The sequence below is a fragment of the Oncorhynchus masou genome, chromosome 32 (assembly GCF_036934945.1).
Source record: "Oncorhynchus masou masou isolate Uvic2021 chromosome 32, UVic_Omas_1.1, whole genome shotgun sequence".
NCBI classification, from domain to species: domain Eukaryota; kingdom Metazoa; phylum Chordata; class Actinopteri; order Salmoniformes; family Salmonidae; genus Oncorhynchus; species Oncorhynchus masou.
The window spans coordinates 11,539,893-11,565,186 of record NC_088243.1 but is presented as its reverse complement, the minus strand read 5'-3'; the positions used below and the strand labels follow the sequence as shown (position 1 = coordinate 11,565,186).

Here is a 25,294-nt window from a genome sequence, read left to right as displayed (position 1 = left end):
CTAGGATCAGTTTTGCCTTTTAGATCATAATCAAAAACATTACATGGAGAGGGAGGACCTGATCCTAGATCAGCACTTCTACTCTCAGACACGTTTTGAATATGGACTCGGAACTCTTTGTTGTGTTGTTTAGCTACCCAGTTTTGTGATAAACTCAATTAGTCACACTCTTTTCTAGCACCAAGGCTCTTGATGGGATGAAGAATCAGTGGACTCGGTTTGGGACAGAGTTTGAGGCCTTCTCCTCGTGGATCTCTGAGAAAGAGAAAGAAATGGACGCTCTAAAGAGTTCTGCTGCTCCACTTGGACAACAGATCAACACAGTAAAGGTACTGTCAGCCACCTCTGCATTGCCTTTATATGTTCTACCACATTTTCTCTAGACAGTATGCACAACATCTAGACAGTATGCACAACATCTAGACAGTATGCACAACATCTAGACAGTATGCACAACATCTAGACAGTATGCACAACATCTAGACAGTGTGCAAAACAGCTAGACAGTATGCACAACATCTAGACAGTATGCACAACATCTAGACAGTATGCACAACATCTAGACAGTATGCACAACATCTAGACAGTATGCACAACATCTAGACAGTATGCAAAACATCTAGACAGTATGCACAACATCTAGACAGTATGCAAAACATCTAGACAGTATGCACAACATCTAGACAGTATGCAAAACATCTAGACAGTATGCACAACATCTAGACAGTATGCACAACATCTAGACAGTATGCCCAACATCTAGACAGTATGCACAACATCTAGACAGTATGCACAACATCTAGACAGTATGCACAACATCTAGACTGTATGCACAACATGTTGATGATTTACACGATTTTCCATCTTTGACTCAAATCAGTGATCAAATCACTAGCTCATTCCAACAGATCATTCATACCTTAATAACTTGAATGACTCAAACATTGAACCTTTAAACCACTATAACTTGCATACAGAAATTATCTGACAAAAAAACAAACAACAGTATTAGGTAGCCATCTTTATCCTCCTCCCTCCTCCCAGGCCGTGGGTGTGGAGCTGGGGGACAAGGCAGAGGTGTTATCCCAGCTAGAGGCCCACTCCCAGGCCCTGGCCCAGTTCATCTCCTCTGGGGAGGCAGCCCGTATCAAGGCTCGGCTCACCCAGATCGGCAGGTACTGACGTGTGGATGTTTTTACCTACCTTAGTTGAATGCTCTGACTGTAAATATGTACATGTAATAGAAATGTACATTTCTCTGGACAAGAGCATCTGCTAAATGACAGAAATGTTGATGTAATGTAAATATGTTTTACCTTTATTTAACTAGGCAAGTCAGTTAAGAACAAATTCTTATTTTCAATGACGGCCTAGGAACAGTGGGCTAACTGCCTGTTCAGGGGCAGAACGACAGATTTGTACCTTGTCAGCTGGGGGGTTTGAACTTGCAACCTTCTGGTTACTAGTCCAACGCTCTAACCACTAGGCTACCCTGCCGCCTCTACACTCTAACCACTAGGCTACCCTGCCGCCTCTACACTCTAACCACTAGGCTACCCTGCCCCTTCTACACTCTAACCACTAGGCTACCCTGCCTCCCCTACACTCTAACCACTAGGCTACCCTGCCGCCTCTACACTCTAACCACTAGGCTACCCTGCCGCCTCTACACTCTAACCACAAGGCTACCCTGCCGCCTCTACACTCTCTACACTCTAACCACAAGGCTACCCTGCCGCCTCTACACTCTCTACACTCTAACCACTAGGCTACCCTGCCGCCTCTACACTCTAACCACTAGGCTACCCTGCCGCCTCTACACTCTAACCACTAGGCTACCCTGCCGCCTCTACACTCTAACCACTAGGCTACCCTGCCCCCTCTACACTCTAACCACTAGGCTACCCTGCCGCCTCTACACTCTAACCACTAGGCTACCCTGCCGCCTCCACACTCTAACCACTAGGCTACCCTGCCGCCTCTACACTCTAACCACTAGGCCACCCTGCCGCCTCTACACTCTAACCACTAGGCCACCCTGCCGCCTCTACACTCTAACCACTAAGCCACCCTGCCGCCCATTTACCGATGGTTTTAACTACTTTGCTTTTTTTGCAGGGTTAATCATTAATTGCATTATATACTGCATGTGGAAGTTAGTCATAATACTGTATATTGAGGTCTTGTGCTGGACAATCCAGTTACTATATGTTTTATCTATGCAAGGCTATTTTGCTTTGTGCTACCAAAAGTTGCTGAGTGTTATCTTTTCATCTGCAGATACTGGGAGGAGCTCAGGGAGAGTGTGGAGCAGCTCGAAGGACTGCTGCAGGAGAGCTCCTCCACACAGCACCGCTTCAACACCAGCCTGGAAGAGGTATGACTGAAATAAAGACTTTGGTTTTTTCTCGAGTAACCTCAGGAGAACAAGAGGAATTACCACTAGCTATACGTCACTACTGGAACCAATGAAAATAACCCTTAGAAGTGTTAGAGGAAATTATGAATGTCAAAATCAATGATTGTCGGAATTATGTTATTTAAAGGCCAAAACAACACTTGGTGATCTCCATAAGAAACTGGACCATCCTGTCACTTCCTGTACCTCCTCGTCAGAGACCTACAAATGTCTCCAGAACCACATGGTATGTCTTTCTCTCTGGTTTCGTCATTACGATGTATTGACAACTACTTATTTAATGACTTGCTTAGGCTACTTCATTTTCCTAATTTCATGTCAGGCATAAGGCCACAATGGGTTCCTTCTACTGTTTCCTGTTCTTGGAGATACACATTTTAAACTTTAAGGTTGTACATTTACAATGTCTCCATGGCACGCTATCACGAATGAGGTTCTGCCATTTTATTGACGATATTGTCTTGCTGTTTTTTCAATACTGTTGTCTTTATAGAGCTATATAGTACATAAATAATAGTCAGGGTTGGGGAGTTACTGGTTACATGTTATTGTTTACAAGTAATCTGATTACAAAATAAACTGTAACTGTAATCAGTTACGTTATCAGCTAAAATATTGTAATCAGATTACATGTAACTTAGAAAAATGAGTTTGATTGCTTCTTTGGATAAATTCAGCAAAGATGTTTGTGAAAAATGCAACATGACATCATTCTGTTTTCTCAATGACATTCAATTTATAATTGAAAAAGGCGCAAGTTTAAGTTTGTTCCACCTGAGCAAGTCTGACCACAAGTCCAAGTCCAAATCAAATGTAAAGCTAAAGTAATCCAAAAGTAATCCGATTCCATTACTGAGTTTGGGTAATCTTGTATTTAGTGTTGTATTAGTCAAATGTATTTAATTCTGTGATTTATCCCCCTAGGATGTGTCCCAGAGCTTGGAGAGCCTGAAGGTAGCCTTGTTGCCCCTGTCTGCTGGGGCACGTAGACTCAGTGACAGGGAGCAAGCTGAGAGGGCCGTGGCAGCTCTACAGACCAGCTATGACCAGAGTCTAGGGCAGGCCAAAGAAAAACAGAACACACTGGAGAAAGTGCTGTCCCTATGGCAAAAGTAGGAAGGCTAGACTGGAGGGAGACATTTTGGTCTGGTTTCCCGGGCACACATTATGCCTAGTGCTGGACTAAAGCATCTTGATCTTGATTAAGCATCTTAAAGAACCTTGATCTAAAGTTATTTTTAGTCAAGGCTTAATGTGGATCCGGGAAACTGGCCCTTCAGCTGTGAAATATTGATGTAAAACATTTGTTTTTGTATGTTGTTGAAGTGCCCGTCTTGTCCTTAAACTTGGATACTTTGTTTCAGGTATGAGAAGGATCGTTCTAGCTTTGTATCCTGCTTGGAGAGATGTGAGTCTACATCCAAACATGAGAGCCATTGCCTGCCTGCAGATAAAACCAAGCTGGAGAGTGAGCTGCAGGACCTGCAGGTGCAGTAAATTCATCAATTTTCAGTCCATGTTCCTGGACCGATCCTGCAGAGCATTTAGGGACAGTTTCCGAGACATAGATTATGCCTGAAGATTCTCCATTGAAAGTGTTTTTATCAAGGCTTGCTGGCATAGATGCTCAACAAAAGCTTATCTTCTGTAGAACTTACAGTCTGAGGTGGTGTTGCTGGAGCCCCTCCATGATGACCTGGTGGCCTCAGGGACATCCCTGTACCCCACCGCCCCAGATGAGAAGGCAAGGCAGCTCAGTGATGACCTGGAGCAGCTGAAAAAGAGATGGAACTCCCAGAATGAACTCATCCCTCACAGGTCAGTCAGAAGATGGTGTGTGTGTCACTCGGTTCAGCAGTAACACATTGATTCAGTCAGGCTGCTTCCAACATTACTATACTATGTATTGCACTGCTGTTGACCAGAGCTCACATACCTCATTCCAGTCTGACCCTCATTGTTGGCAAATGGATCCTGTACATCTTCCAAATCAAGTTGTTTTGGTCACATCACATTTCCAACTTAATTACGTCTTACTGGTACTGACAGCACACAGCATTGTAGAGGTACAGTGGTGTGAAAAAGTATTGGAGCCCTTTCAGATTTTCTCTATGTTTGCATATTTTCAATACTGAATGTCATCAGATCTTCAACCAAAACCTAATATTAGATAAAGGGAACCTGAGTTTACAAAAAAAAAGAAAAAGTTACTTATTTTATTAATTTCATTAACAAAGTTATGCAACACCCAATTCTCCCGTGTGAAAAAGCATTTGCCCCGTTACACTAAATGAGTGGTTGTGCCACCTTTAGCTGCAATGATTGCAACCAAATACTTCCTGTAGTTGTTGATCAGTCTCTCGCGTCGCTGTTGAGGAATTGTGGCCCACTTTTGCATCCAGAGCTGCTTTAACTTAGCGGGATTTGTGAGTTTTCAAGCATGAACTGCTCATTTCAAGTCCTGCCACAACATCTCAATTGGGATTAGGTCTAGATTTTGAATAGGCCATTCCAAAACTTCAAATTGGTTGCTTTTTAGCCATTGTCATGTGGATTTGACTGTGTGTTTGGAGCATTGTCTTGCTGCATGTCCCAGATGTGCTTCAGCTTCCTCTCCCTGACGGATGGCCTGACATTCTCCTGTAGAATTCTCTGATACAGAGCAGAATTCATGGTTCCTTCTATTAAGGCAAGTCGTCCAGGTCCTGAGGCAGCAAAACATCCCCAAACCATCACACCACTTGACCGTTGTTATGATGTTCTTACTGTAGAATGCAGTGTTTGGTTTTCACCAGGCATAATGGGACCCATCTCATCCAAAAACGTGACTCAAGTTTGCCAGAAAAGCACCTGGAAGCACTTGGATGATCATCAAGATTCTTGGAAGGATGTTTATGGACAGATGATTTAAAAGCATAACTTTTTGGAAAGGGGGCACATACTTTTTCATGGCACTCACTGTATGTGATTTTCCTGTTATTGGTATACTGTACAGAATCAAGGAGCTCCAGAGCCAGCTGTTCCAGGTGGAGCAGTTTGACCAGTCCTTGTTGAAGTTCTCTCAGTGGTCTGAGAACCTCCTCTCCACCCTCCACTCAACCTCCCTGGTCAACATCACTGACCTGCAGCCTGCTGTGGCCCAAGTCAAGGTATGAACCATGGTCAACTGGTCAATCATGTTTTTTTGTCTGACTGTTCTACAACAAGAAATTCATTTTTCTTTTTCTTCCTCTTCATCCCCCTCCTCTTCCTCCTCTTGCTCCTGCTCGTCACCCTCTGTACCCTGTATGGTCTGCTATAGGAAACCCTAGCGGCTCTACAGAAGCAGAGTGGTGTGAGGGAGAGCTTGGAGCTCCAGACAGAGGGGCTGTGTGCCTCGTGTGAACCCCAGGATGCTCAGCTCCTCCAGGGGAGACAGGACAACAGCCTACAGCCCTACCTGGAGGTCCAGCAGCTGGCTGAGCTCCGGCTGGACTGCCTGGGGAAGCTGGAGGCCTTCTTGGAGGTAAGAAAAAGGTCCTACAACGGGTGTGTCAAACTCATTCCATGGCAGGTTTCTTTTTTAAGACCTAGAGAACCAGCTGAGGGAGTTCTTTACTGATTAGTGATCTTAATTCATCAATCAAGTACAAGTAATGAGTGAATACCTGCAGACACTTGGCCCTCCGTGGTATGAGTTTGACACATATGGCACCTACAACATAACCGGATCATTTTCATAACCATTATCCTAATCATTTTCATAACCATTTTCATAACCATTATCCTAATCATTTTCATAACCATTTTCAAAACCTGGGTTAAGTTTAGGGTTAAAGGTTTGTGAAAGTCATTAAAAAGTGGTTAAATCTGCTTAACATGTCAGAGCCCAAAATAAAAACATCTGTGTTATGCCTCCTCCCTTACAGACCCACGGTGCGGCTGTGGGGGTACTACGAGGCTTGAGGCATACGGTGGAGAGTTCAGGGAGCTGGGACCATGGTCGGGTGGAGGAACTACAGAGAGAACTGGAGGCCATCGTCCCAGACATTAGCAGTCTGGAGACCCTGGCAGCCGGCCTGGACAGCAGCCTCTGTAAAGGTATTTAATTTGTTTATTTCATATCTATTGTTTATTATATGTATGTTTTCCTCTGAAGCACATTGTGTGCTACATTGTGTTGCTATGAAATGTGCTTTAACAAATACAATTTGATTTGATTTGATTGAAGGCCACCTCCACATGGTGAGAGGTGTGGATGGGTCTGGGTCCCGGACGTCGTGCCGGGTGCTTGCTGATGGTCTCAGCGGCGAGCTGGACACAGTGAGGAATCTGCTTGGGACCAAGCAGAGTGAGGCAGAGGCCCTGGGAGCGCTATGGAGCTCCTTCAGACAGAGGAAGGAACAGCTGTTGAAAAGCGTGGAAGACATCAAGGAGAAGGCGGACCACCAGAGCCTGCGAGAACCCAGCCCACTCGCCCTGCAGCAGCGGTAGCTAGGATTCTGGCCAGTGTGCTTGGTGTTTTCAATCATGAGTTCCATTTTCACATTATCTCTGGATGAATTGTGAATAGCTGGCTGTAACACAGTCTTTTCTTCTTTGGTGTCCAGGCTGCGGTTCTTTAACCAGCTGGAGGATGAGCTCCAGTCTCAAGAACACGAGGAGCAGTGGCTCAGGGACAAGGGTCAGCAACTAGCCCAGAGAGATGCAGAGCTGGCCGGGGAGGTTCTCAGGGAGATCAGCCTCTTGGAAACCACATGGGTGGATACCAAGAGACTCATATCTGACAGGTAGGGCTCTGTCTTCAGCATCAAATGTTGAAGACCAAATGATCTTGTATAGTTGCTTATATCACAATCTAAACTCATCACACACATGTAAATAGCAGCAAACTTGTGTAGATGTTTATTTATATACTGGATTCTTGACATAGCTTACTGTGCTATATCTACTGCTGTACACATCATCCTTAGTATTTATTGTGTAGGTATGTATAGATTGCATTTTTATACTGCTACAGTGCTATTTGGGTTGTTTTGGATTCATCCCGCCATTCTTGAATTTATTTATTCATTTTTTACATTGAATTGTTTAACATTTGACAGCATTTTTAGCAGCTAGTTACATAAGCATTTCGCTGCACAGCTATAACACCTGCTAAACTGTGTACACGACCAATAGCATTTTATTTGATCTAACATACTGTAGCTCATGCAAGAGAGTATATGAACACTTCAACAATTCAAATCCAGAAGCACAATTTCACCCCACAATATAGTCATTTGAAGAGATGTGTGTTGTCAGGCAGGAGCAGTGCAGTGTTCTGGTGGAGCTGATGAGAGAATACCATAACCTGAGGACATCCATAGCCGCCACCATGGAGAACACTGAGGCTGACATCGGCTCGGCTCTGAAAGACCACGAGGAGACCAAAAAATCGCTGGCTAAGGTTAGGATAATGGCATTTATCTCAGTTCTCTTATAAACCTGTATACAACTTTGATGCAAAAGGTTTACATTAGTACACAGTTAATAGCTATTATCTTATTATTGCTACTATGATTATACATTGAACTGGGGTGGCAGGGTAGCCTAGTGGTTATAGTGGTGTACTAGTAACCAGAAGGTTCCAAGTTCAACCCCTGAGCTGACAAGGTACACATCTGACGTTCTGCTCCTGAACAGGCAGTTAACTCACTGTTCCTAGGCCATCATTGAAAATAAGAATTTGTTCTTAACTGACTTGCATAGTTAAATAAAGGTAAAATAAAAAAACTTAAAAGTAATCACTTTAAAAAAAAAGTGCTCTTCTTTTCACTGTTTTCTCACCTGTACTGATACAGCATGAAGCAGTGAAGGCAGAGATGTTGGCCAAGCAGAGTGAGCTGGACCAGTTCTCCAGTAAAGGAAAACTTCTGCTGTGTGATCTGAAGAAGATCCCAGACTGTGAGGCTCAGCTGATGACGACAGACATGCAGACTCTAGTAGACCAGTGGCTCGAGGTAAGACAATAGGGACACACACAATTGAATAGAAAACAAGAGGTACAATAGTGATAGTGCCATTGGAGTCCAAAAGATCAGACTTGACTTGACCCTTTTACTCTGACTGGAAGAATGGACCCCAGAAAGAGTAGCTGCTACAGGAGCAACAGCTTATAGGGATCCTTGACTTGACTTAAACCCTTTGAGACATGTTTCTCGGAAGCCTAGCCCTCGACTAAAAAGCACTTTCCCTTAAGCATGCTTTTTTGTCCAGGAGAAGGCCTAATCTGGGCCTGGGAAACCAGCTCTTTTACTCTGTGAGGAGCATAGGTCATCCGCTGCTCTCTGTTTTGGGACAGTTTCTTAAGTTCCATCTATGAGTATTTTAGTTTGTCCATCTCTGTTATTACCAATCTTGTTCTCCCATGATTTATTTTGCCCACACAGTTTTGTGAATTTACAGAGGTTGATTTAGTCCCTTTACATTCCAGGTGTCTGAGAGGGTTGAAAACAACATTGAGCATCTGAGCCAGAGCCTGGCGTTGTCGGATGACGTGCAGCAGATCAGTGAGGAGATCGAGGGCTGGACCAACAGCTCAATGATGGAACTCAGTGAAAGCCTGAATAACCTCATTGGCAGCCAGAGAATGGAGACCAGACTCTCTGCGTTACAGGTAGGATACATGGATAGAGCCACACATTCACAGAAATAAGATATTCCTTACTACTGTCGTTTAAGGGAAACAGTAGAGGAACTTAAACGGGGTCTGTTACTTGCCGAGTTCAATTAGTTGGACTGAATTTCAGACGGTCCAGTCCTGCAGCTGCCAAATCCAAAGTGCTCAATATATTAAACTAGAAAATCTAGTTGTCTCTCTTCGCCTCCCCTCTCTCTCTATCCAGTTGGAGATGGGGAAGAAAGAGCACCAGCTTGTGACCCTGCAAGGGAAAGTGTCAGAACTGAAGCAACTCAACTGTAGCCAGGACACTCCCGCCAAACTACAGGTACAGCACATGATTGGTTTGAAGCCCAAACTTCAGACATCTATAGTTTTGGAAATTCTTCTTTGAAGTTCTATAAGTTCAGGGCAACTTTTTAACTAACTGACACAATGTGAGTTTCCCTAGGATCATTTTAAATCCATTGGTGCAATACAATAGTGCTAAAACATTTAGGTAAACTCATCCTCTGTTGGTTTGCCCCATACAACTTCAGCAGGAGCTAATCAATCTGTGGGTTTATTTCAGGTGCTGGAGGCAGACCTGAGGAAAAAGCTGAGCCAGGTGCAGAAGCTATGTGAGCAGGCCAGGGGAAACCTCAGGGACTTCAGCTCCCAGAGGAAGCAGTTAGAGGACTACATTACCAAAATGTCTGATTGGCTGAAGAGCATAGAGCAGTCCCTGACGAGCTCACCGATTGGCTCTGACCTAGAGGACATCTGCAAAGTCAAGGTAGGTAGACATTGAATTGAACCAGGTTTTACCTGAGATTTTACTTGACTTAGTCCTCTTGGCCCCCAACATAGGGCATCCACCATCGCTTTTCACCTCACTCTTTCCTGAACAAGGCCTTTTCCCTCTTCCCGACTATACTAAGGTCTTGTTCTGAGAGCTCACACTTGTTATTCTTTATATTATTATTGTTGCATGTGTTAAATTCGTATGTATGTAAATTGCATAACAGGACCTCCAGAAGGACCTTCAGAACCAGCAAGGCAGCATAGATTCCACCAGGGAGAGCCTAAACACTCTGTGTCGGAAGTACCCTTCTGAGGAGCTGGCTGGGCTGGGTAGTGCACTCACTGACCTTATCAAGGGCTATGAGTCTGTCAACCAGCTTTCCTCCAGGACCCTAGCCTCACTGCAACACGGCCTGCAAAAACACTTCAACGGTGAGGATGGCTGGTTCCTAAGAGGGGTTATAATTAAGAGGCGTGGTATATGGTCAATATACCACGGCTAAGGGCTGTTCTTACACACGACGCAACGCAAAGTGCCTGGTCACAGCCCTTAGCCGTGGTATATTGGCCATATATCACAAAACCCACAGGTGCCTTATTCCTATTATAAACTGGTTACGTAATTAGAGCAGTAAAAATAAATGTTTTGTCATAAGCGTGGTATACGGTCTGATATACCACGGCTGTCAGCCAATCAGTACACTATTCTGTTCTCTTTTATTCTGTTCTGTTCTATTCTTTATTTGTTTTATTGTAGTCTAACTAGTCTATTCTATTCTAGTCTATTCTAAACTACTCTGGGACCATGACAATGACAATATAATGAATAAGATGATGATGGTCATGATGATGATGATATCTCTCTCTCTTTTCTGTAGAGCTGGTTCAGGAGTTCCATAGCTGGCTGTCTGGGCAGAGGGAGGTGGTGAAGGAGTGCTCTGACCAATCAGGAGACACTAGCATCGTGGAGCGTAAACTCCAGAAGCTAAAGGTACAGTCCGAACATAGCATAGAATCCATAGAAACCATGACCCTCAAATATACTATTAATCCTCAGTCGCTTAGGGTCGGTTTCTTTGACGCAGATTAAGTCTAGGCCTTGACTAAAAACTATTTAATTAACATTTTCCCTTGAGTCTACTTTTTTGTCAAGGATTAGATTTAATCTTGTTCAAGTGTTTCCCTTGACATGTTACCTCCTATCCTTTAGGGGGCGCTGGAGCGTGTGGAGGACGGGGAGGTACGTCTGACTCAGGTGTGTGAGGAAGGGGAGAAGCTCCTGCTCCACCTCCCTAAGGCCAGTGCTGGCCAGGTGCAACAGCACCTCTCCTCCATCCAGCAGGACTGGGACCGCTATGTTGAGCAGTGTAGACTCAACCAGCAGGCCCTGGAGGACAGCACTGCACAACTCAATGGGTAAAATATACTTGGGATGGATCTCAATAATATAAAGAGACTTTATCTCTCCTCCACTCCTTTCTTTCATCTTAAATTATCCAGGCCTATCCAGGTGTTGCTCTATCCAGATCCAGATCTTTCACATCAGTACAGATGGGGGGTGGGGACTAAGAGAATTTAGAATTTTGAGCTTTATAATATTGAGACGTACCCTTGAAGCCCAGGAGTGGGCCTCAGGAATACAGTCATAGATGTGAGTCCATGACTGTGACATGGTGATATAATATCTCTGTCTGTCAGGTTTGAGGGGCATCTGAAGAGGCTGAGGCAGTGGCTGGAACACATGGAGCTGAGGGTGACCTCAGAGCTGCCTGAGGAGAAACACAGGGGTCTTGAGAAGGCAACACTGGAGGGGGTGGAGGAATACCACCAGGAAGTGCTCAAAGAGAGGGACTCTTTCGAGCGACTGTGTCAGGAGTCACAGGTCTTGAATGAAGGTGGACGGGGCGACGGTGGCGAGACGCGTGCGGCTGCAGGGCTGCAGTCTCAGCACCAGGCTCTGCTGCGGAGGGTGAGGGAGAGGCTGAGGTGCTGCCAGGTAAACCTACAGGAACAGGAAGCATTTAAGGAGACCCTGCAGAGCACCTGGTCCTGGCTAAACGGGATGAAGGAACGACTGGGGACCCTCAATAGTACCCTGGGGAACAAGGTGACGCTGGAGAAGAGACTGGGACTGGTACAGGTTAGTAGAAACAAGAATTGGTGTGCTCAACTCAATAGTCCTTGAATAAAAGTATTTGGGTGCAGGGTTGCAAAGTTATATCAACTGGAAAATAACATTTCTGGTACAGGTCAGACAAAATGACCCTAATTGACTCTGCACAAAAGTAATGCCCTATATAGGGAATAGGGCACCATTTCAGATTGGCCCTAAAATAGACACCTTACTTTGGTCTTTTGCAATATGATAGCTTGAGGCATTGAAGTTCAATATTTCAATGAGCAATGTTATCCATGGTTGATGAACAGGTCTTCAACTAAACTAAAATAAAGTTGGATTTGATTTGTTTTGATCTTCCTTCGTGTGTTCCAGGACATCCTGTTGATGAAAGGCGAGGGTGAGGTGAAGCTGAACATGGCGGTAGGGAAGGGTGAGCAGGTTCTGAAGCACCACAGTGTGGAGGGACAGGAGGCCATCTGCTCCCAGTTACAGAACCTGAAGGACGCCTGGGCCAGCATGCTCATGACCTCCATGAGTTGTCACAGGTACTGTACACTGTTGTATTTCATATCTATCTATCTATCTATCTATCTATCTATCTATCTATCTATCTATCTATCTATTACCTCTGTTTATGTTTAATCTCTACATGTGTGTATCCTCCCTCAGTCGTCTGGAATGGACGGTAGCCCAGTGGAGTAACTACCAGGATAGTAAGGGGCAGCTGCAGCAGTGGATGGAGTCTGTGGAGCAGGAGGTGAGATTCGGCTGAACGTACTAGTCTTTTCTTACTACCACTGATTTAGCATGTATGGGCTATTTTGAAGGTTTCACTTGATTGCTTGTGATATATGGTGGTTTTACCTTCCTTATTTGAATGCACTGATTGTAAGTCACTCTGGATAAGAACATTCGCTAGATTGCTAAAATGTATTAGTAATTTAACGATATATGTAAATGTAGGTGGGTCTGGCCCTGGACCAGCAGCCAGGCCTGAAGGAGAAGGCCTATCTCCTGGAGCGTCTCAGAGCCCTCCAGGCTGACGTGGAGGCCCACGCAGCACCACTGGCCAGGCTGACAGAGACGGCTGCAGAGCTGCATGAGAAGACAGGTGACCAGGCCTTTGGACCAGAGCAGAGAATGGAACTCAATGCACACTTCGCTGACATTACCGCTGTCGTCAAGGTAATCAAGCCCTGCTCCTAGAGGTGGCAGTTAAGTACATACGTCTCTCCTTTGTATAAGAACATGAAGTCTGATGATAATGGTAGAAACCATTTTCTTTTTGTGTTATTCGCTGTAATCCATCTTGTTTGGTTGTTGAAACAGACTTTGTTAATGCATCTAGAAAATATCCTAACAGTCCTGGTTCACAGTGTACTCTATGGGCAAACAGCCTAACCCAGTCTCCAAATGCTGTCCATCCCCCAGGGTAAGGTTCAGGCCATGGAGAACAGAGTGACAGAGCATGAGCACTACCTGGAAGCTGTGAGGGACTTCAATGATTGGCTGGCCTCTGCCAAGGAGGAGCTCCAGCGCTGGTCTGACCTGTCAGGAGACTCCACCTCTGTAAACTTGAAACTTGCCAAAGTCCAGGTGAGGATGTTCAAGCATCACTTACAGTATCTCAATGTCCATAGCCCCCTTGTTAACACATCATAGGGAAGCTTATTATAGTTTAGTCCAATGCTACGTTTTAAAAGTAATCATTATAGATGAGACAATAGGAAGATAACTCACAATATTTGAGGCACACAGGATCATAAATACATTTTTCCCTCACATAAAGAAATGTGTCTCTCTCTTAGGCTGCGTTTAGCCTCTATAGGACATCAGAGTGACAAATGGAGAATAGTCAGTTAGTCAGTCATTGTTCCATGTTCCATGTTCAACTTCAGGAGCTGATAGACTCCAGGCAGCGTGGCCGAGAGCGTCTGAGCCGGGTGCAGCGTTGTGGGGCTGCAACGAGGGACCACACTGGCTCCGCGGGCTTCGAGGCAGTGGAGAGGGAGGAGGCAGCCCTGCTGTCTGCCTGGGAGCAGTGGGAGCGCGGGGCACTGCAGAACAGGGCAGGCCTGGAGACTGCTCTCTCCCAACTCGCCAGCTCCGAACAGGAGTTTAACTGCTTGGCTGATCAGCTGGAGGTGGACCTGCAGGAGTTTAGCAGTCAGCTACAGGAGTGGAGACACAGGCTCTCTCATGCAGAGGGGAAAAACAGTAGGGAGGAGGCTGTGCAGGGCTGGCAGATTGCAAAGGTAAGGCTCATTTGTAGGTGTTCTTATATATGTTCTTATATATACTGTTTAAAGGCTCAATGCAGCCTCAGTATGAAATCATCCTGATCCATCCCGTGAGGGGTCCAATCAGGGCAGTGGGTGGAGCTACAGTGCCTTCAGAAAGTATTCACACCCCTTGACTTATTCCACATTTTGTTGTGTTACAGCCTGAATTCAAAATGGATTAAATAGATTTCTCTCTCACACATCTACACACAATACCCCATAATGACAATGTTTTCAGAAATATTTGCACATTTATTGAAAATTAAATACAGAAATAGATCATTTACATAATTATTCACACCCCTGAATCAATACGTGTTAGAATCACCTTTAGCAGCGATGACAGCTGTGAGTCTTTCTGGGTAAGTCTCTAAAACCCCATTTCCACTGGACAAATTCTATCTGGCTCGAGTGGAATTCTCAAATTGGAGCTGGGTCGAGGGAAACCCGGGCCAGCACAGCCCAGTTTCACAACTGGTGCTAGCTCGATTAGAATTCTGGCTTCTATGCTTCAACCAGTTGATCACTGCTGGAAGCTGGCACCATGTTGAGCTAGCTCGTCTGGGCTTGTTGCTGTTAGGTAGCACATGGAGAAGCAATACTGCAGTAGTCAGACATGTCACAAATTACCACCAGATCCTTCATTCATTTTCACACAAATAAACTTTTTTTGAGAACAGCCAGACCATCATTTCTCGTTTCTGGAGGAAGTGAAAATGCAATTCGAGCTAGGCAACCTAGGTTAACTTCTAAGTGCCAATGAAAACGGGGCTTATGAGCTTTGCACACCTGGATTGTTCAAGTTATGCACATGATTTGCAAATTCTTCAAGCTCTCTCAAGTTGGTTGTTGATCATTGCTAGACAGCCAATTTCAAGTCTTGCCATAGATTTTCAAGCCGATTTAAGACAAAATTGTAACTTGGAACAGGAACATTCAATGTTGTATTGGTAAGCAACTTCATTGTATATTTGGCCTTGTGTTTTAGGTTAATGTCCTGCTGAAAGTTGAATTTGTCTACCGGTGTCTGTTGGAAAGCAGACTGAAACAGGTTTTCCTCTAGGATTTTGGTGTGCTTAGCTCTATTCCATTTTTGACAAGCATAACCATAACATGATGTAGCCACCACCATGCTTGAAAATATGAAGAGTGGTACTCAGTGATGTGTTGAGTTGGATTTGCCCCAAACATAACGCTTTGTATTCAGGACATAAAGTTAATTTGCTTGCCATATCTTTTGCAGTTCTACTGTAGTTCCTTGTTGCAAACAGGATTAATTTGTGTTTGATATTTTTTATTCTGTACAGGCTTCCTTCTTTTCATTCTGTCATTTAGGTTAGTATTGTGGAGTAACTGCAAAGTTGTTGATCCATTCTCAGTTTTCTCCTATCAAAGCCATTAAACTGTAACTTTTTTTTAAGTCACCATTGGCCTCATGGTAAAATCCCTGAGTTGTTTTCTTCCTCTCCTGCAACTGTTCGTAAGGACACTTGTATCTTTGTAGTGACTGCATGTATTGATACACCATCCAAAGTGTAATGAATAACTTCACCAAGCTCAAAGGGATATTCAACGTCTGCTTTTTACATTTTTACCCATCTACCAATAGGTGCCCTTCTTTGCGAGGCATTGGAAAACCTCCCTGGTCTTTGTGGTTGAATCTGTGCTTGAAATTCACTGCTTGACTGATGGACCTTTACAGATAATTGTATGTGTGGGGAACAGAGATGAGGTAGTCCTACAAAAATAATGTTAAACACTATTTTTGCAAACAGAGTGAGTCCATGCAACTTATTGTGACTCGTAAAGCACATCTTTACTCCTGAACTTATTTAGGCTTGCCATAAAAAACGGGATGAATACTCAAGACAGACAAATTCTACAAACACAATTCCACTTTGACATTGTGTGATATTGTGTGTAGGGCAATGACACAAAATCTCAATTTAATACATTTTTAATTCAGGCTGTAACACTACAAAATGTGGAAAAAAGTCAAAGGGTGTGAATACTTTCTGAAGGCACTGTACTCAAACAGTTTCTTGACTGGCCAGCTCGCTAATAATCACTAGACAGCCAGGGAGAATTTTAAAAATCCAAGGATTTTTTTACAAATACAATATAACTAATTTTCAGTGCCGGCCCTCCGGACTTCGTTGAAGACCGAATGCGGCCCCCAGGGCAAAATGAATTAGACACCCCTGGTTTATTGCAGCCATTTCTTTCTCAATATCAAATCATGTATGGGTAACAATTAAGTACTGTGATTGTTTTCAATTAAAATAAAAGAAATACATGTTAAAATTATTCTTAGCAAAGAGCAACTTCTCAAGCAAGAATGTTGATAGGACTGTCTGGGAGTGGTCTGAGTAGAGAGGGCGAACTGAAAATGAACTGTTGTTGGCAGAGAGGTTTGGAACTGTCTGTCATGTTGGTAACAATGATTTGGAAGACAGGAGCAGGAATGTGTAATAGGGTTTTTTCTTCAGCCCAAATTACGGCGTGCTGTGTGAAGACACGGGGACGAAGACCAAACCAACACGTAACTAAACACAGGGTAGAAACCCAAAACAAAAGAGCCAGGAGTACCTCGAATAAATAACACACCCGCACAATGATTAACACACTGGACCCGACCCGTAATCATCTGCACAATCCACAATGGCGCGAAAGCCAAAACCCACAGCACAGGTACTCACACTCACCAATGGACATTGTAAAAATAATCGACAGGACAATGGTGAACAAACACACACACTTATACAATTACTAATCAATGGGAATAGGGGCCAGTTGTGTGTCATGAAAGTTCCGGAGGGATCCGTGACACTGTCTTTCTTATTGGTATATTAACTAAGTCGGAGGGCCAAAACTCCATCCCACCAAAACAGGCTTTTCAAACAGCTTACACTAAAAGGGCATTATCATCATTTTCACAATTGTACAGTATTAGTCCAACCACATAGTGTGAACATTTACACTGAGTATACAAAACATTAAGGACACCTTCCTAATATTGAGTTGCACTCCTACTTTTGCCCTCAGAAGAACTTCAATTTGTTAGGGCTTTGACTGTACAAGGTGTCGAAGGCATTCCACAGGGATGCTGGCCCATATTGACTCCAATGCTTTCCACAGTTGCGTCAAGTTGTCTGGATGTCCTTTGGGTGGTGGACCATTCTTGATGCACACGGGAAACTGTTGAACGTGAAAAACCCAGCAGTGTTGCAGTTCTTGACACAAACCGGTGCACCTGGTACCTACTACCATACCCTGTTCAAAGGCTCTTAAATATTTTGTCTTGCCCATTCACCCTCTGAATGTCATACATACACAATCCATGTCTCAAGGCTTAAACATCCTTCTTTAACCTGTCTCCTCCCCTTCATATACACTGACAAGTGGATTTAACAAGTGACATCACTTTGTACACTCAGTCTATATAAGACACTGGAAAATCACATCTTTGATTGCACTGGTCCTTTTAGTATTGCTGCAATGCCAAAACAAAATGTAACATTAAAGGAAGGCTTAGATCCGTAATACTTATGATGATTGTTTACTTTTCAAAGTGGAAGTTAGAAATTCCAAAAATCACCATATCCTCGGGGCTACATTCACAATCCTCCATTCACTCTCCTCTAAAACAACTTCTCATTGTGTCTGTGCCACCCAGGACACTCTGGAAGGTCTAGTCAAAATGGAGCCCATGTCAGACAGTCTGAAGTTCCAGCTCAATGGTCTGTGTCGGTTCTCCAAGGACCTGGGTACTCAGTCAGAGAGAGTGTCTTCCCTTATCAAGGAGTACAACAGGTAAGTCATTCAGCAGCATGATGGATGGGGTCTTACTATACCTGACATTCAAATAATTTGTTTAAATAGTTTTTGGAGTGTGTATTACATACTGTTCTGTTGCAAAGCTATTACATACGCTATGGGCCCGATTCCAAGTTGAGATAAGTAAATCATTTACTTGTTTACGGATGTCAATGAGAGCCAAAATGTAAGTTAAGTATGCAGAATCAGATCTCAAGTCAGAATACCGCCCTGTAGGTTCTGTATACAAGTCAGAATACCGTCCTGTAGATGCTGTATACAAGTCAGAATACCGTCCTGTAGATGCTGTATACAAGTCAGAATACCGTCCTGTAGATGCTGTATACAAGTCAGAATACCGTCCTGTAGATGCTGTATACAAGTCAGAATACCGTCCTGTAGGCTCTGTATACAAGTCAGAATACCGCCCTGTAGATGCTGTATACAAGTCAGAATACCGTCCTGTAGATGCTGTATACAAGTCAGAATACCGTCCTGTAGATGCTGTATACAAGTCAGAATACCGTCCTGTAGGCGCTGTATACAAGTCAGAATACCGCCCTGTAGATGCTGTATACAAGTCAGAATACCGTCCTGTAGATGCTGTATACAAGTCAGAATACCGTCCTGTAGATGCTGTATACAAGTCAGAATACCGTCCTGTAGATGCTGTATACAAGTCAGAATACCGTCATGTAGGCGCTGTATACAAGTCAGAATACCGTCCTGTAGATGCTGTATACAAGTCAGAATACCGTCCTGTAGATGCTGTATACAAGTCAGAATACCGTCATGTAGGCGCTGTATACAAGTCAGAATACCGTCCTGTAGATGCTGTATACAAGTCAGAATACCGTCATGTAGGCGCTGTATACAAGTCAGAATACCGTCCTGTAGATGCTGTATACAAATCAGAATACCGTCCTGTAGATGCTGTATACAAGTCAGAATACCGTCCTGTAGATGCTGTATACAAGTCAGAATACCGTCATGTAGGCGCTGTATACAAGTCAGAATACCGTCCTGTAGATGCTGTATACAAGTCAGAATACTGCCCTGTAGGCTCTGTATACAAGTCAGAATACCGTCCTGTAGATGCTGTATACAAGTCAGAATACCGCCCTGTAGATGCTGTATACAAATCAGAATACCGTCATGTAGGCGCTGTATACAAGTCAGAATACCGTCCTGTAGATGCTGTATACAAGTCAGAATACCGTCCTGTAGGCTCTGTATACAAGTCAGAATACCGCCCTGTAGGCTCTGTATACAAGTCAGAATACCGTCCTGTAGATGCTGTATACAAGTCAGAATACCGTCCTGTAGGCGCTGTATACAAGTCAGAATACCGTCCTGTAGGCTCTGTATACAAGTCAGAATACCGTCCTGTAGGCTCTGTATACAAGTCAGAATACCGTCCTGTAGATGCTGTATACAAGTCAGAATACCGTCCTGTAGGCGCTGTATACAAGTCAGAATACCGCCCTGTAGGCGCTGTATACAAGTCAGAATACCGCCCTGTAGGCGCTGTATACAATTATCTGTCCTCTCTTCTCCCTCCTAGGCTGAGCCTGCAGGCCTCCAGAGAATGCCAAAACAAAGAGAAGCTTCTGGAGCAGCAGTTCCGTGCCGCTTTCCGAGAGTTCCAGCAGTGGCTGGTCAATGCCAAAATCAACACAGCCAAGTGCTTTGATGTGCCTCAGAACCTCAGCGAGGCCTCCTCCAGCCTGCAGAAGATACAGGTACGTTAAGGCCCAGTTTCCCTGGACACAAATCAAGCCTAGTCCATCAGGTTTAATGGATGACCTCCATGAGTTCTTCAATGGAAGTTCTCTATTAAAGCGCTTCTAATCTGTCCAGGAAACCTTTAGTCCTTAAACACATTTGGCCTTGCAAGCACATTTGATTGAATTGGACATTATTTTTTAAAGAATGCATCTTTTCTCTTGGCCATTCTGTCTCCACCCCCAAGGAGTTCCTGAGTGACAGGGAGCAGGGCCACTCCAAACTAAATGCTGTGGTGCTTAGTGGTGAGCTGGTGGTCAGTATCACTGCCAAGGAAAGAGTAGATGCTGTCCGGGCCAAAATGAGCAGTGCCAGAGAAGACTGGAAGACTCTGATGTCCAACTTGCACCAGAGGGAGACTGCCCTACAGGTAATCAATTGATGTAAAGTACAGCATGTGAATCCTTTAAGTGGTGAGAATATGTCATCTATTCAGTTTGTATAAAATAAAATACAAATTCACACTCATTGTACTTTACTGTGTCTCGAGAGCAAGCATTTTGCAATTTTTGCAATTTGTGTGATGCTGAAACCTGTTTTGAATTGTGTATCAGAGGGTGCGTGTGTTTCACTCCTATTTCAGAACCTCCAGTCTCAGATGAAGGACTTTGAGGCGAGTGTGGAGCCTCTTCAGGAGTGGCTGAACGGGACAGAGGTTGCTGTACAGGAGAGCAGCACACGACTCCATGACCTCACTGCCAAAAAGCAGGAGTTGCACAAGCTGCAGGTATACATGGCTCTCAGCCTGTCAAATCACGAAGAACTATCCTCATAACTGTCCCATCATCCCACCAATCACCATGCCCTGCCAGGCACCAGTATGGCCGTTATAGAAGCTCACCATTTCAGCTCAGTCACTGTGAATCAGTGATGGAGTTCCTTCATCGCACTGTCAAAGCTTAACATAACTGCTCACTGCTCATTTCTGTCCTGCTATCTACCCATTCTATTTTCAAATGCTTCTGCTGTATGTGTGTTCAATGCGGCGTATATAATAACTGTTTAAAGAGTTGACACTTAACAGCCCTGTTCAATGTTTTCAAACGCTTCAAACATCTTTGTCTGTTGTGTTCATTAACCTTCTTTCGATTGCCATGTCATGACAGTATTTCATGTTCATAACATTGACCCAGTCTGCTTTTTCTTCCATGTCATTACAACCCTGGTCTGTAAGTGTTTATGTTAACGTGGCTAACTGTCTCTGTGTGTTGGCTTGCATGCTTCTGTCTCTGTGATAACCTGCTTGTGCCCTTGCAGTCTGTGCTCGAGGAGTTAGCCTCTCAAGAGGTTCAGCTGATAAGGCTCAGAGAGAAGGCCCTGCTACTGTGGGATGGACATGCGGCCAGAAAGAGCTTTGTCCACCGTGTCTCGCAGCTCTCCGCTCAGTACTTAGCTCTAACCAACCTGACCAAGGTAACTAACACCTGCCTGCCCGCCTGTCCACCTGCAAGAGGGCAGGCAGGAGGAACTAGACTGAGGTTTGAGTCACCTCTCCGGTTAAAATTATGTATATAATCAATTAATTTCCAATCTTATAGCTGAAAAATGAAATACTGTAACCAAGAATGTAAACTTACATAATTACTGCTGCTCTTCTTTTATTCCATACTGAATTTGACCCCTATGGCATTTGTATACACAAACCCCAGGTTCACTTTGAGTTGAATTTGTTACGAGTGTGCAAACGAATGAACACATAGAGACTGACCTATGAAATGTGCTATGCTTTGTGGTTCTGCAGGAGAAGGCTTCCCGTATCGACCGTATCGTCACTGAGCACCAGCTGTTCTCCCAGGGGCTGAAAGAGCTGCAGAACTGGGTGGCCGACACCAGCCACATGCTGCAGACCTACCGCACTCCCACAGCAGACAAAAATGTCCTGGACAGCAGGATGATCAAGCTGGAGGTACAGTACAACCACCTCTGACCTACATCAAGCTAAGATAAACTGAGCTAAGCTAAACTAAGTAAAGCTAACTAAACTAAGCTAACTTTTTATTAGCTAAAATCAAATACAATCAACTAAACTAAACTTGGACTTGGATTATAGAGTAAAAGTTGTTTTAAATCTCCAGTATGTAACGGGTAGCTAAGTTAGCATTGCTACTGCCTTCCAGATGTCTGAACTCATTTTGTTATACATGTATTGACCCTTGATGTCTCAGGCGTTGCTGACAGCACGTCAGGAGAAGGAGATCCAGCTGAAGATGCTGGTCACCAGGGGAGAGTCTGTCCAGAGGAACACATCAGTAGAGGGTGTACCAGTAGTCTGCAAGAACATCCAGGACCTCAAAGACTCCTGGGATACCCTGCTTTCCGCCTCCATCCAATGCAAAAGGTTAGCTTCTCTTTTTAATGTCCTGAAAGATTAGAATGCCTTAGTAGAATACTTACTGGATTATGATAACATCTGATCAAATTGAATATTTGTTTTTACTGTGAACATTCTGAACACAACTGCCAACTTAAGAATGTTGGTCAATATTGAGACAGTGTACAAGTGCCTTTAGTGGCGATCAGCTAACTGTGTGATATATTTATATGTACTACACTGTATTCCCTCACAGCCAGTTGGAGGGAGCCCTTTCCCAGTGGACCAGCTACCAGGAGGACGTGTGTCAGTTTGTGGGCTGGGTGGAGCGTGTTGAGGAGAGCCTGGACCCAAGAGACAAACAATGCTCCGAGATGAGAGACAAAACTGCCAACCTGGGCAAAGCCAAGGTACCCACGGTCATCTACCCTGAGTATACCAAACTTTAGCAACACCTTCCTAATATTAAGTTGCAACCCCCTCCCCCTTTCCCTCAGAACAGTCTCAATTTGTCGGGGCATGGACTCTAGCGTTCCACAGGGATGTTGGCCCATTTTGACTCCAATGTTTCCCACAGTTGTGTCAAGTTGGCTGGATGTCCTTTGGGTGGTGGACCATTCTTGATACACACAGGAAAATGTTGAGTGAAAAAGAAACGCCAGTGTTGAAGTTCTTGACACAAACCGGTGCGCCTGGCACCTACTACCATACCCCATTCAAAGGCACTGTTTTGTCCTGCCCATTCACCCTCTAAATGAATAAACGTCTCAATTGTCTCAAGGCTTAAAAATAATTTTTTAACCTGTCTCCTCCCCTTCATCTAAACTGATCAGTGAATTTAACAAGTGACATCAATTAGGGATCAAAGCTTTCACCTGGTCGGTCTGTCATGGAAAGAGCAGGTGGCCTCAATGATTTGTACACTCAGTGTATACTACTTTTTCTTACTGACAGTCAATGGGAAATGTGATTGCAAATAATGAACAGTGAAAGAGGAAATAATGTCTGGTGCCGGTGCCAATAATAATGGTGAAAGAGGACATCTTTGTCATGTGCCTCTGCCTTGTGAAACATTTTCATAAAGTGACACTAACACTGTGTCATGCCATGGTTTGTTTCAGCTTTAGACAGTGCAAATAATAACGGTGAAAGAGGACATCCTTGTCCGGTATTTAGGTTTTTTTGTATTCCTTAGGATCCCTAATTAGCTGCTGCTGAGGAAGTGGCTACTCTTCCTGGGGTCCAAACAGAAAACAATACAACAAATAAAATACATAATATACATAAATATACATTGCACTACATTTACATTACAATTTAGTAGGCACTCCTATCCAGAACTAACAACAGCTAGTGCATTTATCTTAAGATAGCCAAGAGAGACAACCACATATCACAGTCATATCCCAACCACGTATCAATACATACAGTAATACAATGTATAATACAATGCACAATACAATAGGAGGGTGCCTCTGACTTATAAAAAGTCAACAAATGCCAATGTAATACACGTTTCGTTTTATCTTAAACTAACCTAACCCCGTGTCATGCTGTGGTTTAAATGCAGTAGAAACGTTCACATTAGGCCTGATCCATGTTGTGTCTGTTTCAGCTTCTCTATGAGGAGGTTCTTAGCCACAGCAGTCTACTGGACACCATCACCGTGAAGGGAGCCAACATGGCGGAACACTACGTCACACAGCTAGAGCTCCAGGACCTGCAGGAACGATACCACACCGTCAAGGACAACACCAAGGTATATACAGTACAGCAGTGAAGCATCCATCTCCTTCTCATATGTTAGTATCACTTACCAGACTTATCAAATCAAAATACAACTGCACCGTGAAATGTTTACTTACAAGCCCTTAACCAGCAATGCAGTTCAATAAATAGAGTTAAGAAAATATTTACTAAATCAACTCAAGTAACACAATAAAATAACAGTAACGAGGCTATATACAGGGGGTACCGGTACTGAGTCAATGTGCGGGGATACAGGTAAGTCGAGGTAATTTGTACATTTAGGTAAAGTGACTATGCATAGATAATATACCCCTACCTTATGGCATTCCTCCCGTGCACAGTGGCTGTGTGAAGACACAAGTCTCATGTTATCATTTCATATTTTTGTAGTAGTTACATGTCTATAATGCACATATTTGTTTTTGTGTTCCCAGACTGCGGTGGGGAAGGCAGAAGAGCTGGTGCAGGCCCACCAGGAGTACGAGAGAGGCCTAAATGTGTTTGAGGCGTGGCTGGAGCAGGAGCAGGAGAAACTGGGCTGCTACACACAGCTAGAGGGGGATGTGGACACTCTGGAGGAGACGCTTCAGAAACTACAGGTCATAACAAGAACATACTGCTGTTTCCACATACAAGAACCAAAGAAGAGTGGCTTTTCCCATTGATCTTGTGCCCTGACGTATTGAATATAATGGACCATATTCCCAAATTGTTGGCTAAACGTATGTTATTCAGCATGGGGAAAATTGCCTAGCTTTGCCTGTCGGCGCGAGATGTATAATGGCGTTGGAATGTCCAGTAATGTTTCGTAATGTTCAGTCTGAATAACAATGACAGCTGTCTCTCTGCATTCGTTTCCAGGAGCTGCAGGTCCAGTGCACGGAGGGCGAGGCCCTACTCAACACCCTGCTGGACAGTAGAGACCAGGTTGTGCCCTGGGGTGTCCCCCAAATCGAGGACCGGGTCCTGGAGACCTTGCAGCAGAACTGGAATCTGTACCAGGGTAAGTTGGGAGACACCAGGACCCAGCTCAACAGTACCCTGGCCAAGCTCCGCCAGATGGAGCAAAAGTTTCAGGGTCTGGACAGCTGGCTGAATAGCATGGAGAGCAAAAGTCAACTGAGGAGTCATCGCCGGTCGGACCGTGCCACCAAGGACACTCAACTCCAACTGATAAAGGTCAGCATCTTCTTCTACAGCGCCTGAGTTTCAGTACATGATGTTCGGTGTTTGTATGTCTCTCTGAGCTTGTCTTCCAATAGGAGCTGCTGGTGTTTCAATAAAGCCCTGTTTCAACTGACACTTCAAATTAGGGAAAATTAGGGCCAATTTCGAGCTGACTGGAATGGATTTCTCAAAATCGAGCTTGCGCGACCCTGTTTCACAACTG

General features: G+C 44.2%; 1 protein-coding gene across 1 annotated transcript in view; it reads left to right on the top strand.

The window, feature by feature from the left end:
* Positions 1-25,294, top strand: part of LOC135525576 (nesprin-1-like) — a 223,133-nt gene that overhangs the window by 81,221 nt on the left and 116,618 nt on the right. Inside the window, exons 35-71 of the mRNA XM_064953273.1 lie at positions 179-329; positions 1,045-1,175; positions 2,281-2,377; positions 2,547-2,645; positions 3,344-3,531; positions 3,784-3,907; positions 4,071-4,237; positions 5,415-5,568; positions 5,721-5,924; positions 6,328-6,499; positions 6,630-6,888; positions 7,009-7,188; positions 7,703-7,847; positions 8,242-8,400; positions 8,874-9,056; positions 9,286-9,387; positions 9,631-9,834; positions 10,067-10,274; positions 10,721-10,833; positions 11,053-11,258; positions 11,541-11,982; positions 12,334-12,506; positions 12,631-12,718; positions 12,925-13,146; positions 13,393-13,557; positions 13,860-14,216; positions 17,920-18,056; positions 19,624-19,801; positions 20,032-20,214; positions 20,428-20,571; positions 21,102-21,257; positions 21,586-21,750; positions 22,010-22,182; positions 22,412-22,565; positions 23,771-23,914; positions 24,339-24,503; positions 24,766-25,083. Of these exons, the coding sequence (XP_064809345.1) occupies positions 179-329; positions 1,045-1,175; positions 2,281-2,377; positions 2,547-2,645; positions 3,344-3,531; positions 3,784-3,907; positions 4,071-4,237; positions 5,415-5,568; positions 5,721-5,924; positions 6,328-6,499; positions 6,630-6,888; positions 7,009-7,188; positions 7,703-7,847; positions 8,242-8,400; positions 8,874-9,056; positions 9,286-9,387; positions 9,631-9,834; positions 10,067-10,274; positions 10,721-10,833; positions 11,053-11,258; positions 11,541-11,982; positions 12,334-12,506; positions 12,631-12,718; positions 12,925-13,146; positions 13,393-13,557; positions 13,860-14,216; positions 17,920-18,056; positions 19,624-19,801; positions 20,032-20,214; positions 20,428-20,571; positions 21,102-21,257; positions 21,586-21,750; positions 22,010-22,182; positions 22,412-22,565; positions 23,771-23,914; positions 24,339-24,503; positions 24,766-25,083 (6,610 nt within the window). The remainder of the gene's footprint in view (positions 1-178; positions 330-1,044; positions 1,176-2,280; positions 2,378-2,546; positions 2,646-3,343; positions 3,532-3,783; positions 3,908-4,070; positions 4,238-5,414; positions 5,569-5,720; positions 5,925-6,327; positions 6,500-6,629; positions 6,889-7,008; positions 7,189-7,702; positions 7,848-8,241; positions 8,401-8,873; positions 9,057-9,285; positions 9,388-9,630; positions 9,835-10,066; positions 10,275-10,720; positions 10,834-11,052; positions 11,259-11,540; positions 11,983-12,333; positions 12,507-12,630; positions 12,719-12,924; positions 13,147-13,392; positions 13,558-13,859; positions 14,217-17,919; positions 18,057-19,623; positions 19,802-20,031; positions 20,215-20,427; positions 20,572-21,101; positions 21,258-21,585; positions 21,751-22,009; positions 22,183-22,411; positions 22,566-23,770; positions 23,915-24,338; positions 24,504-24,765; positions 25,084-25,294) is intronic.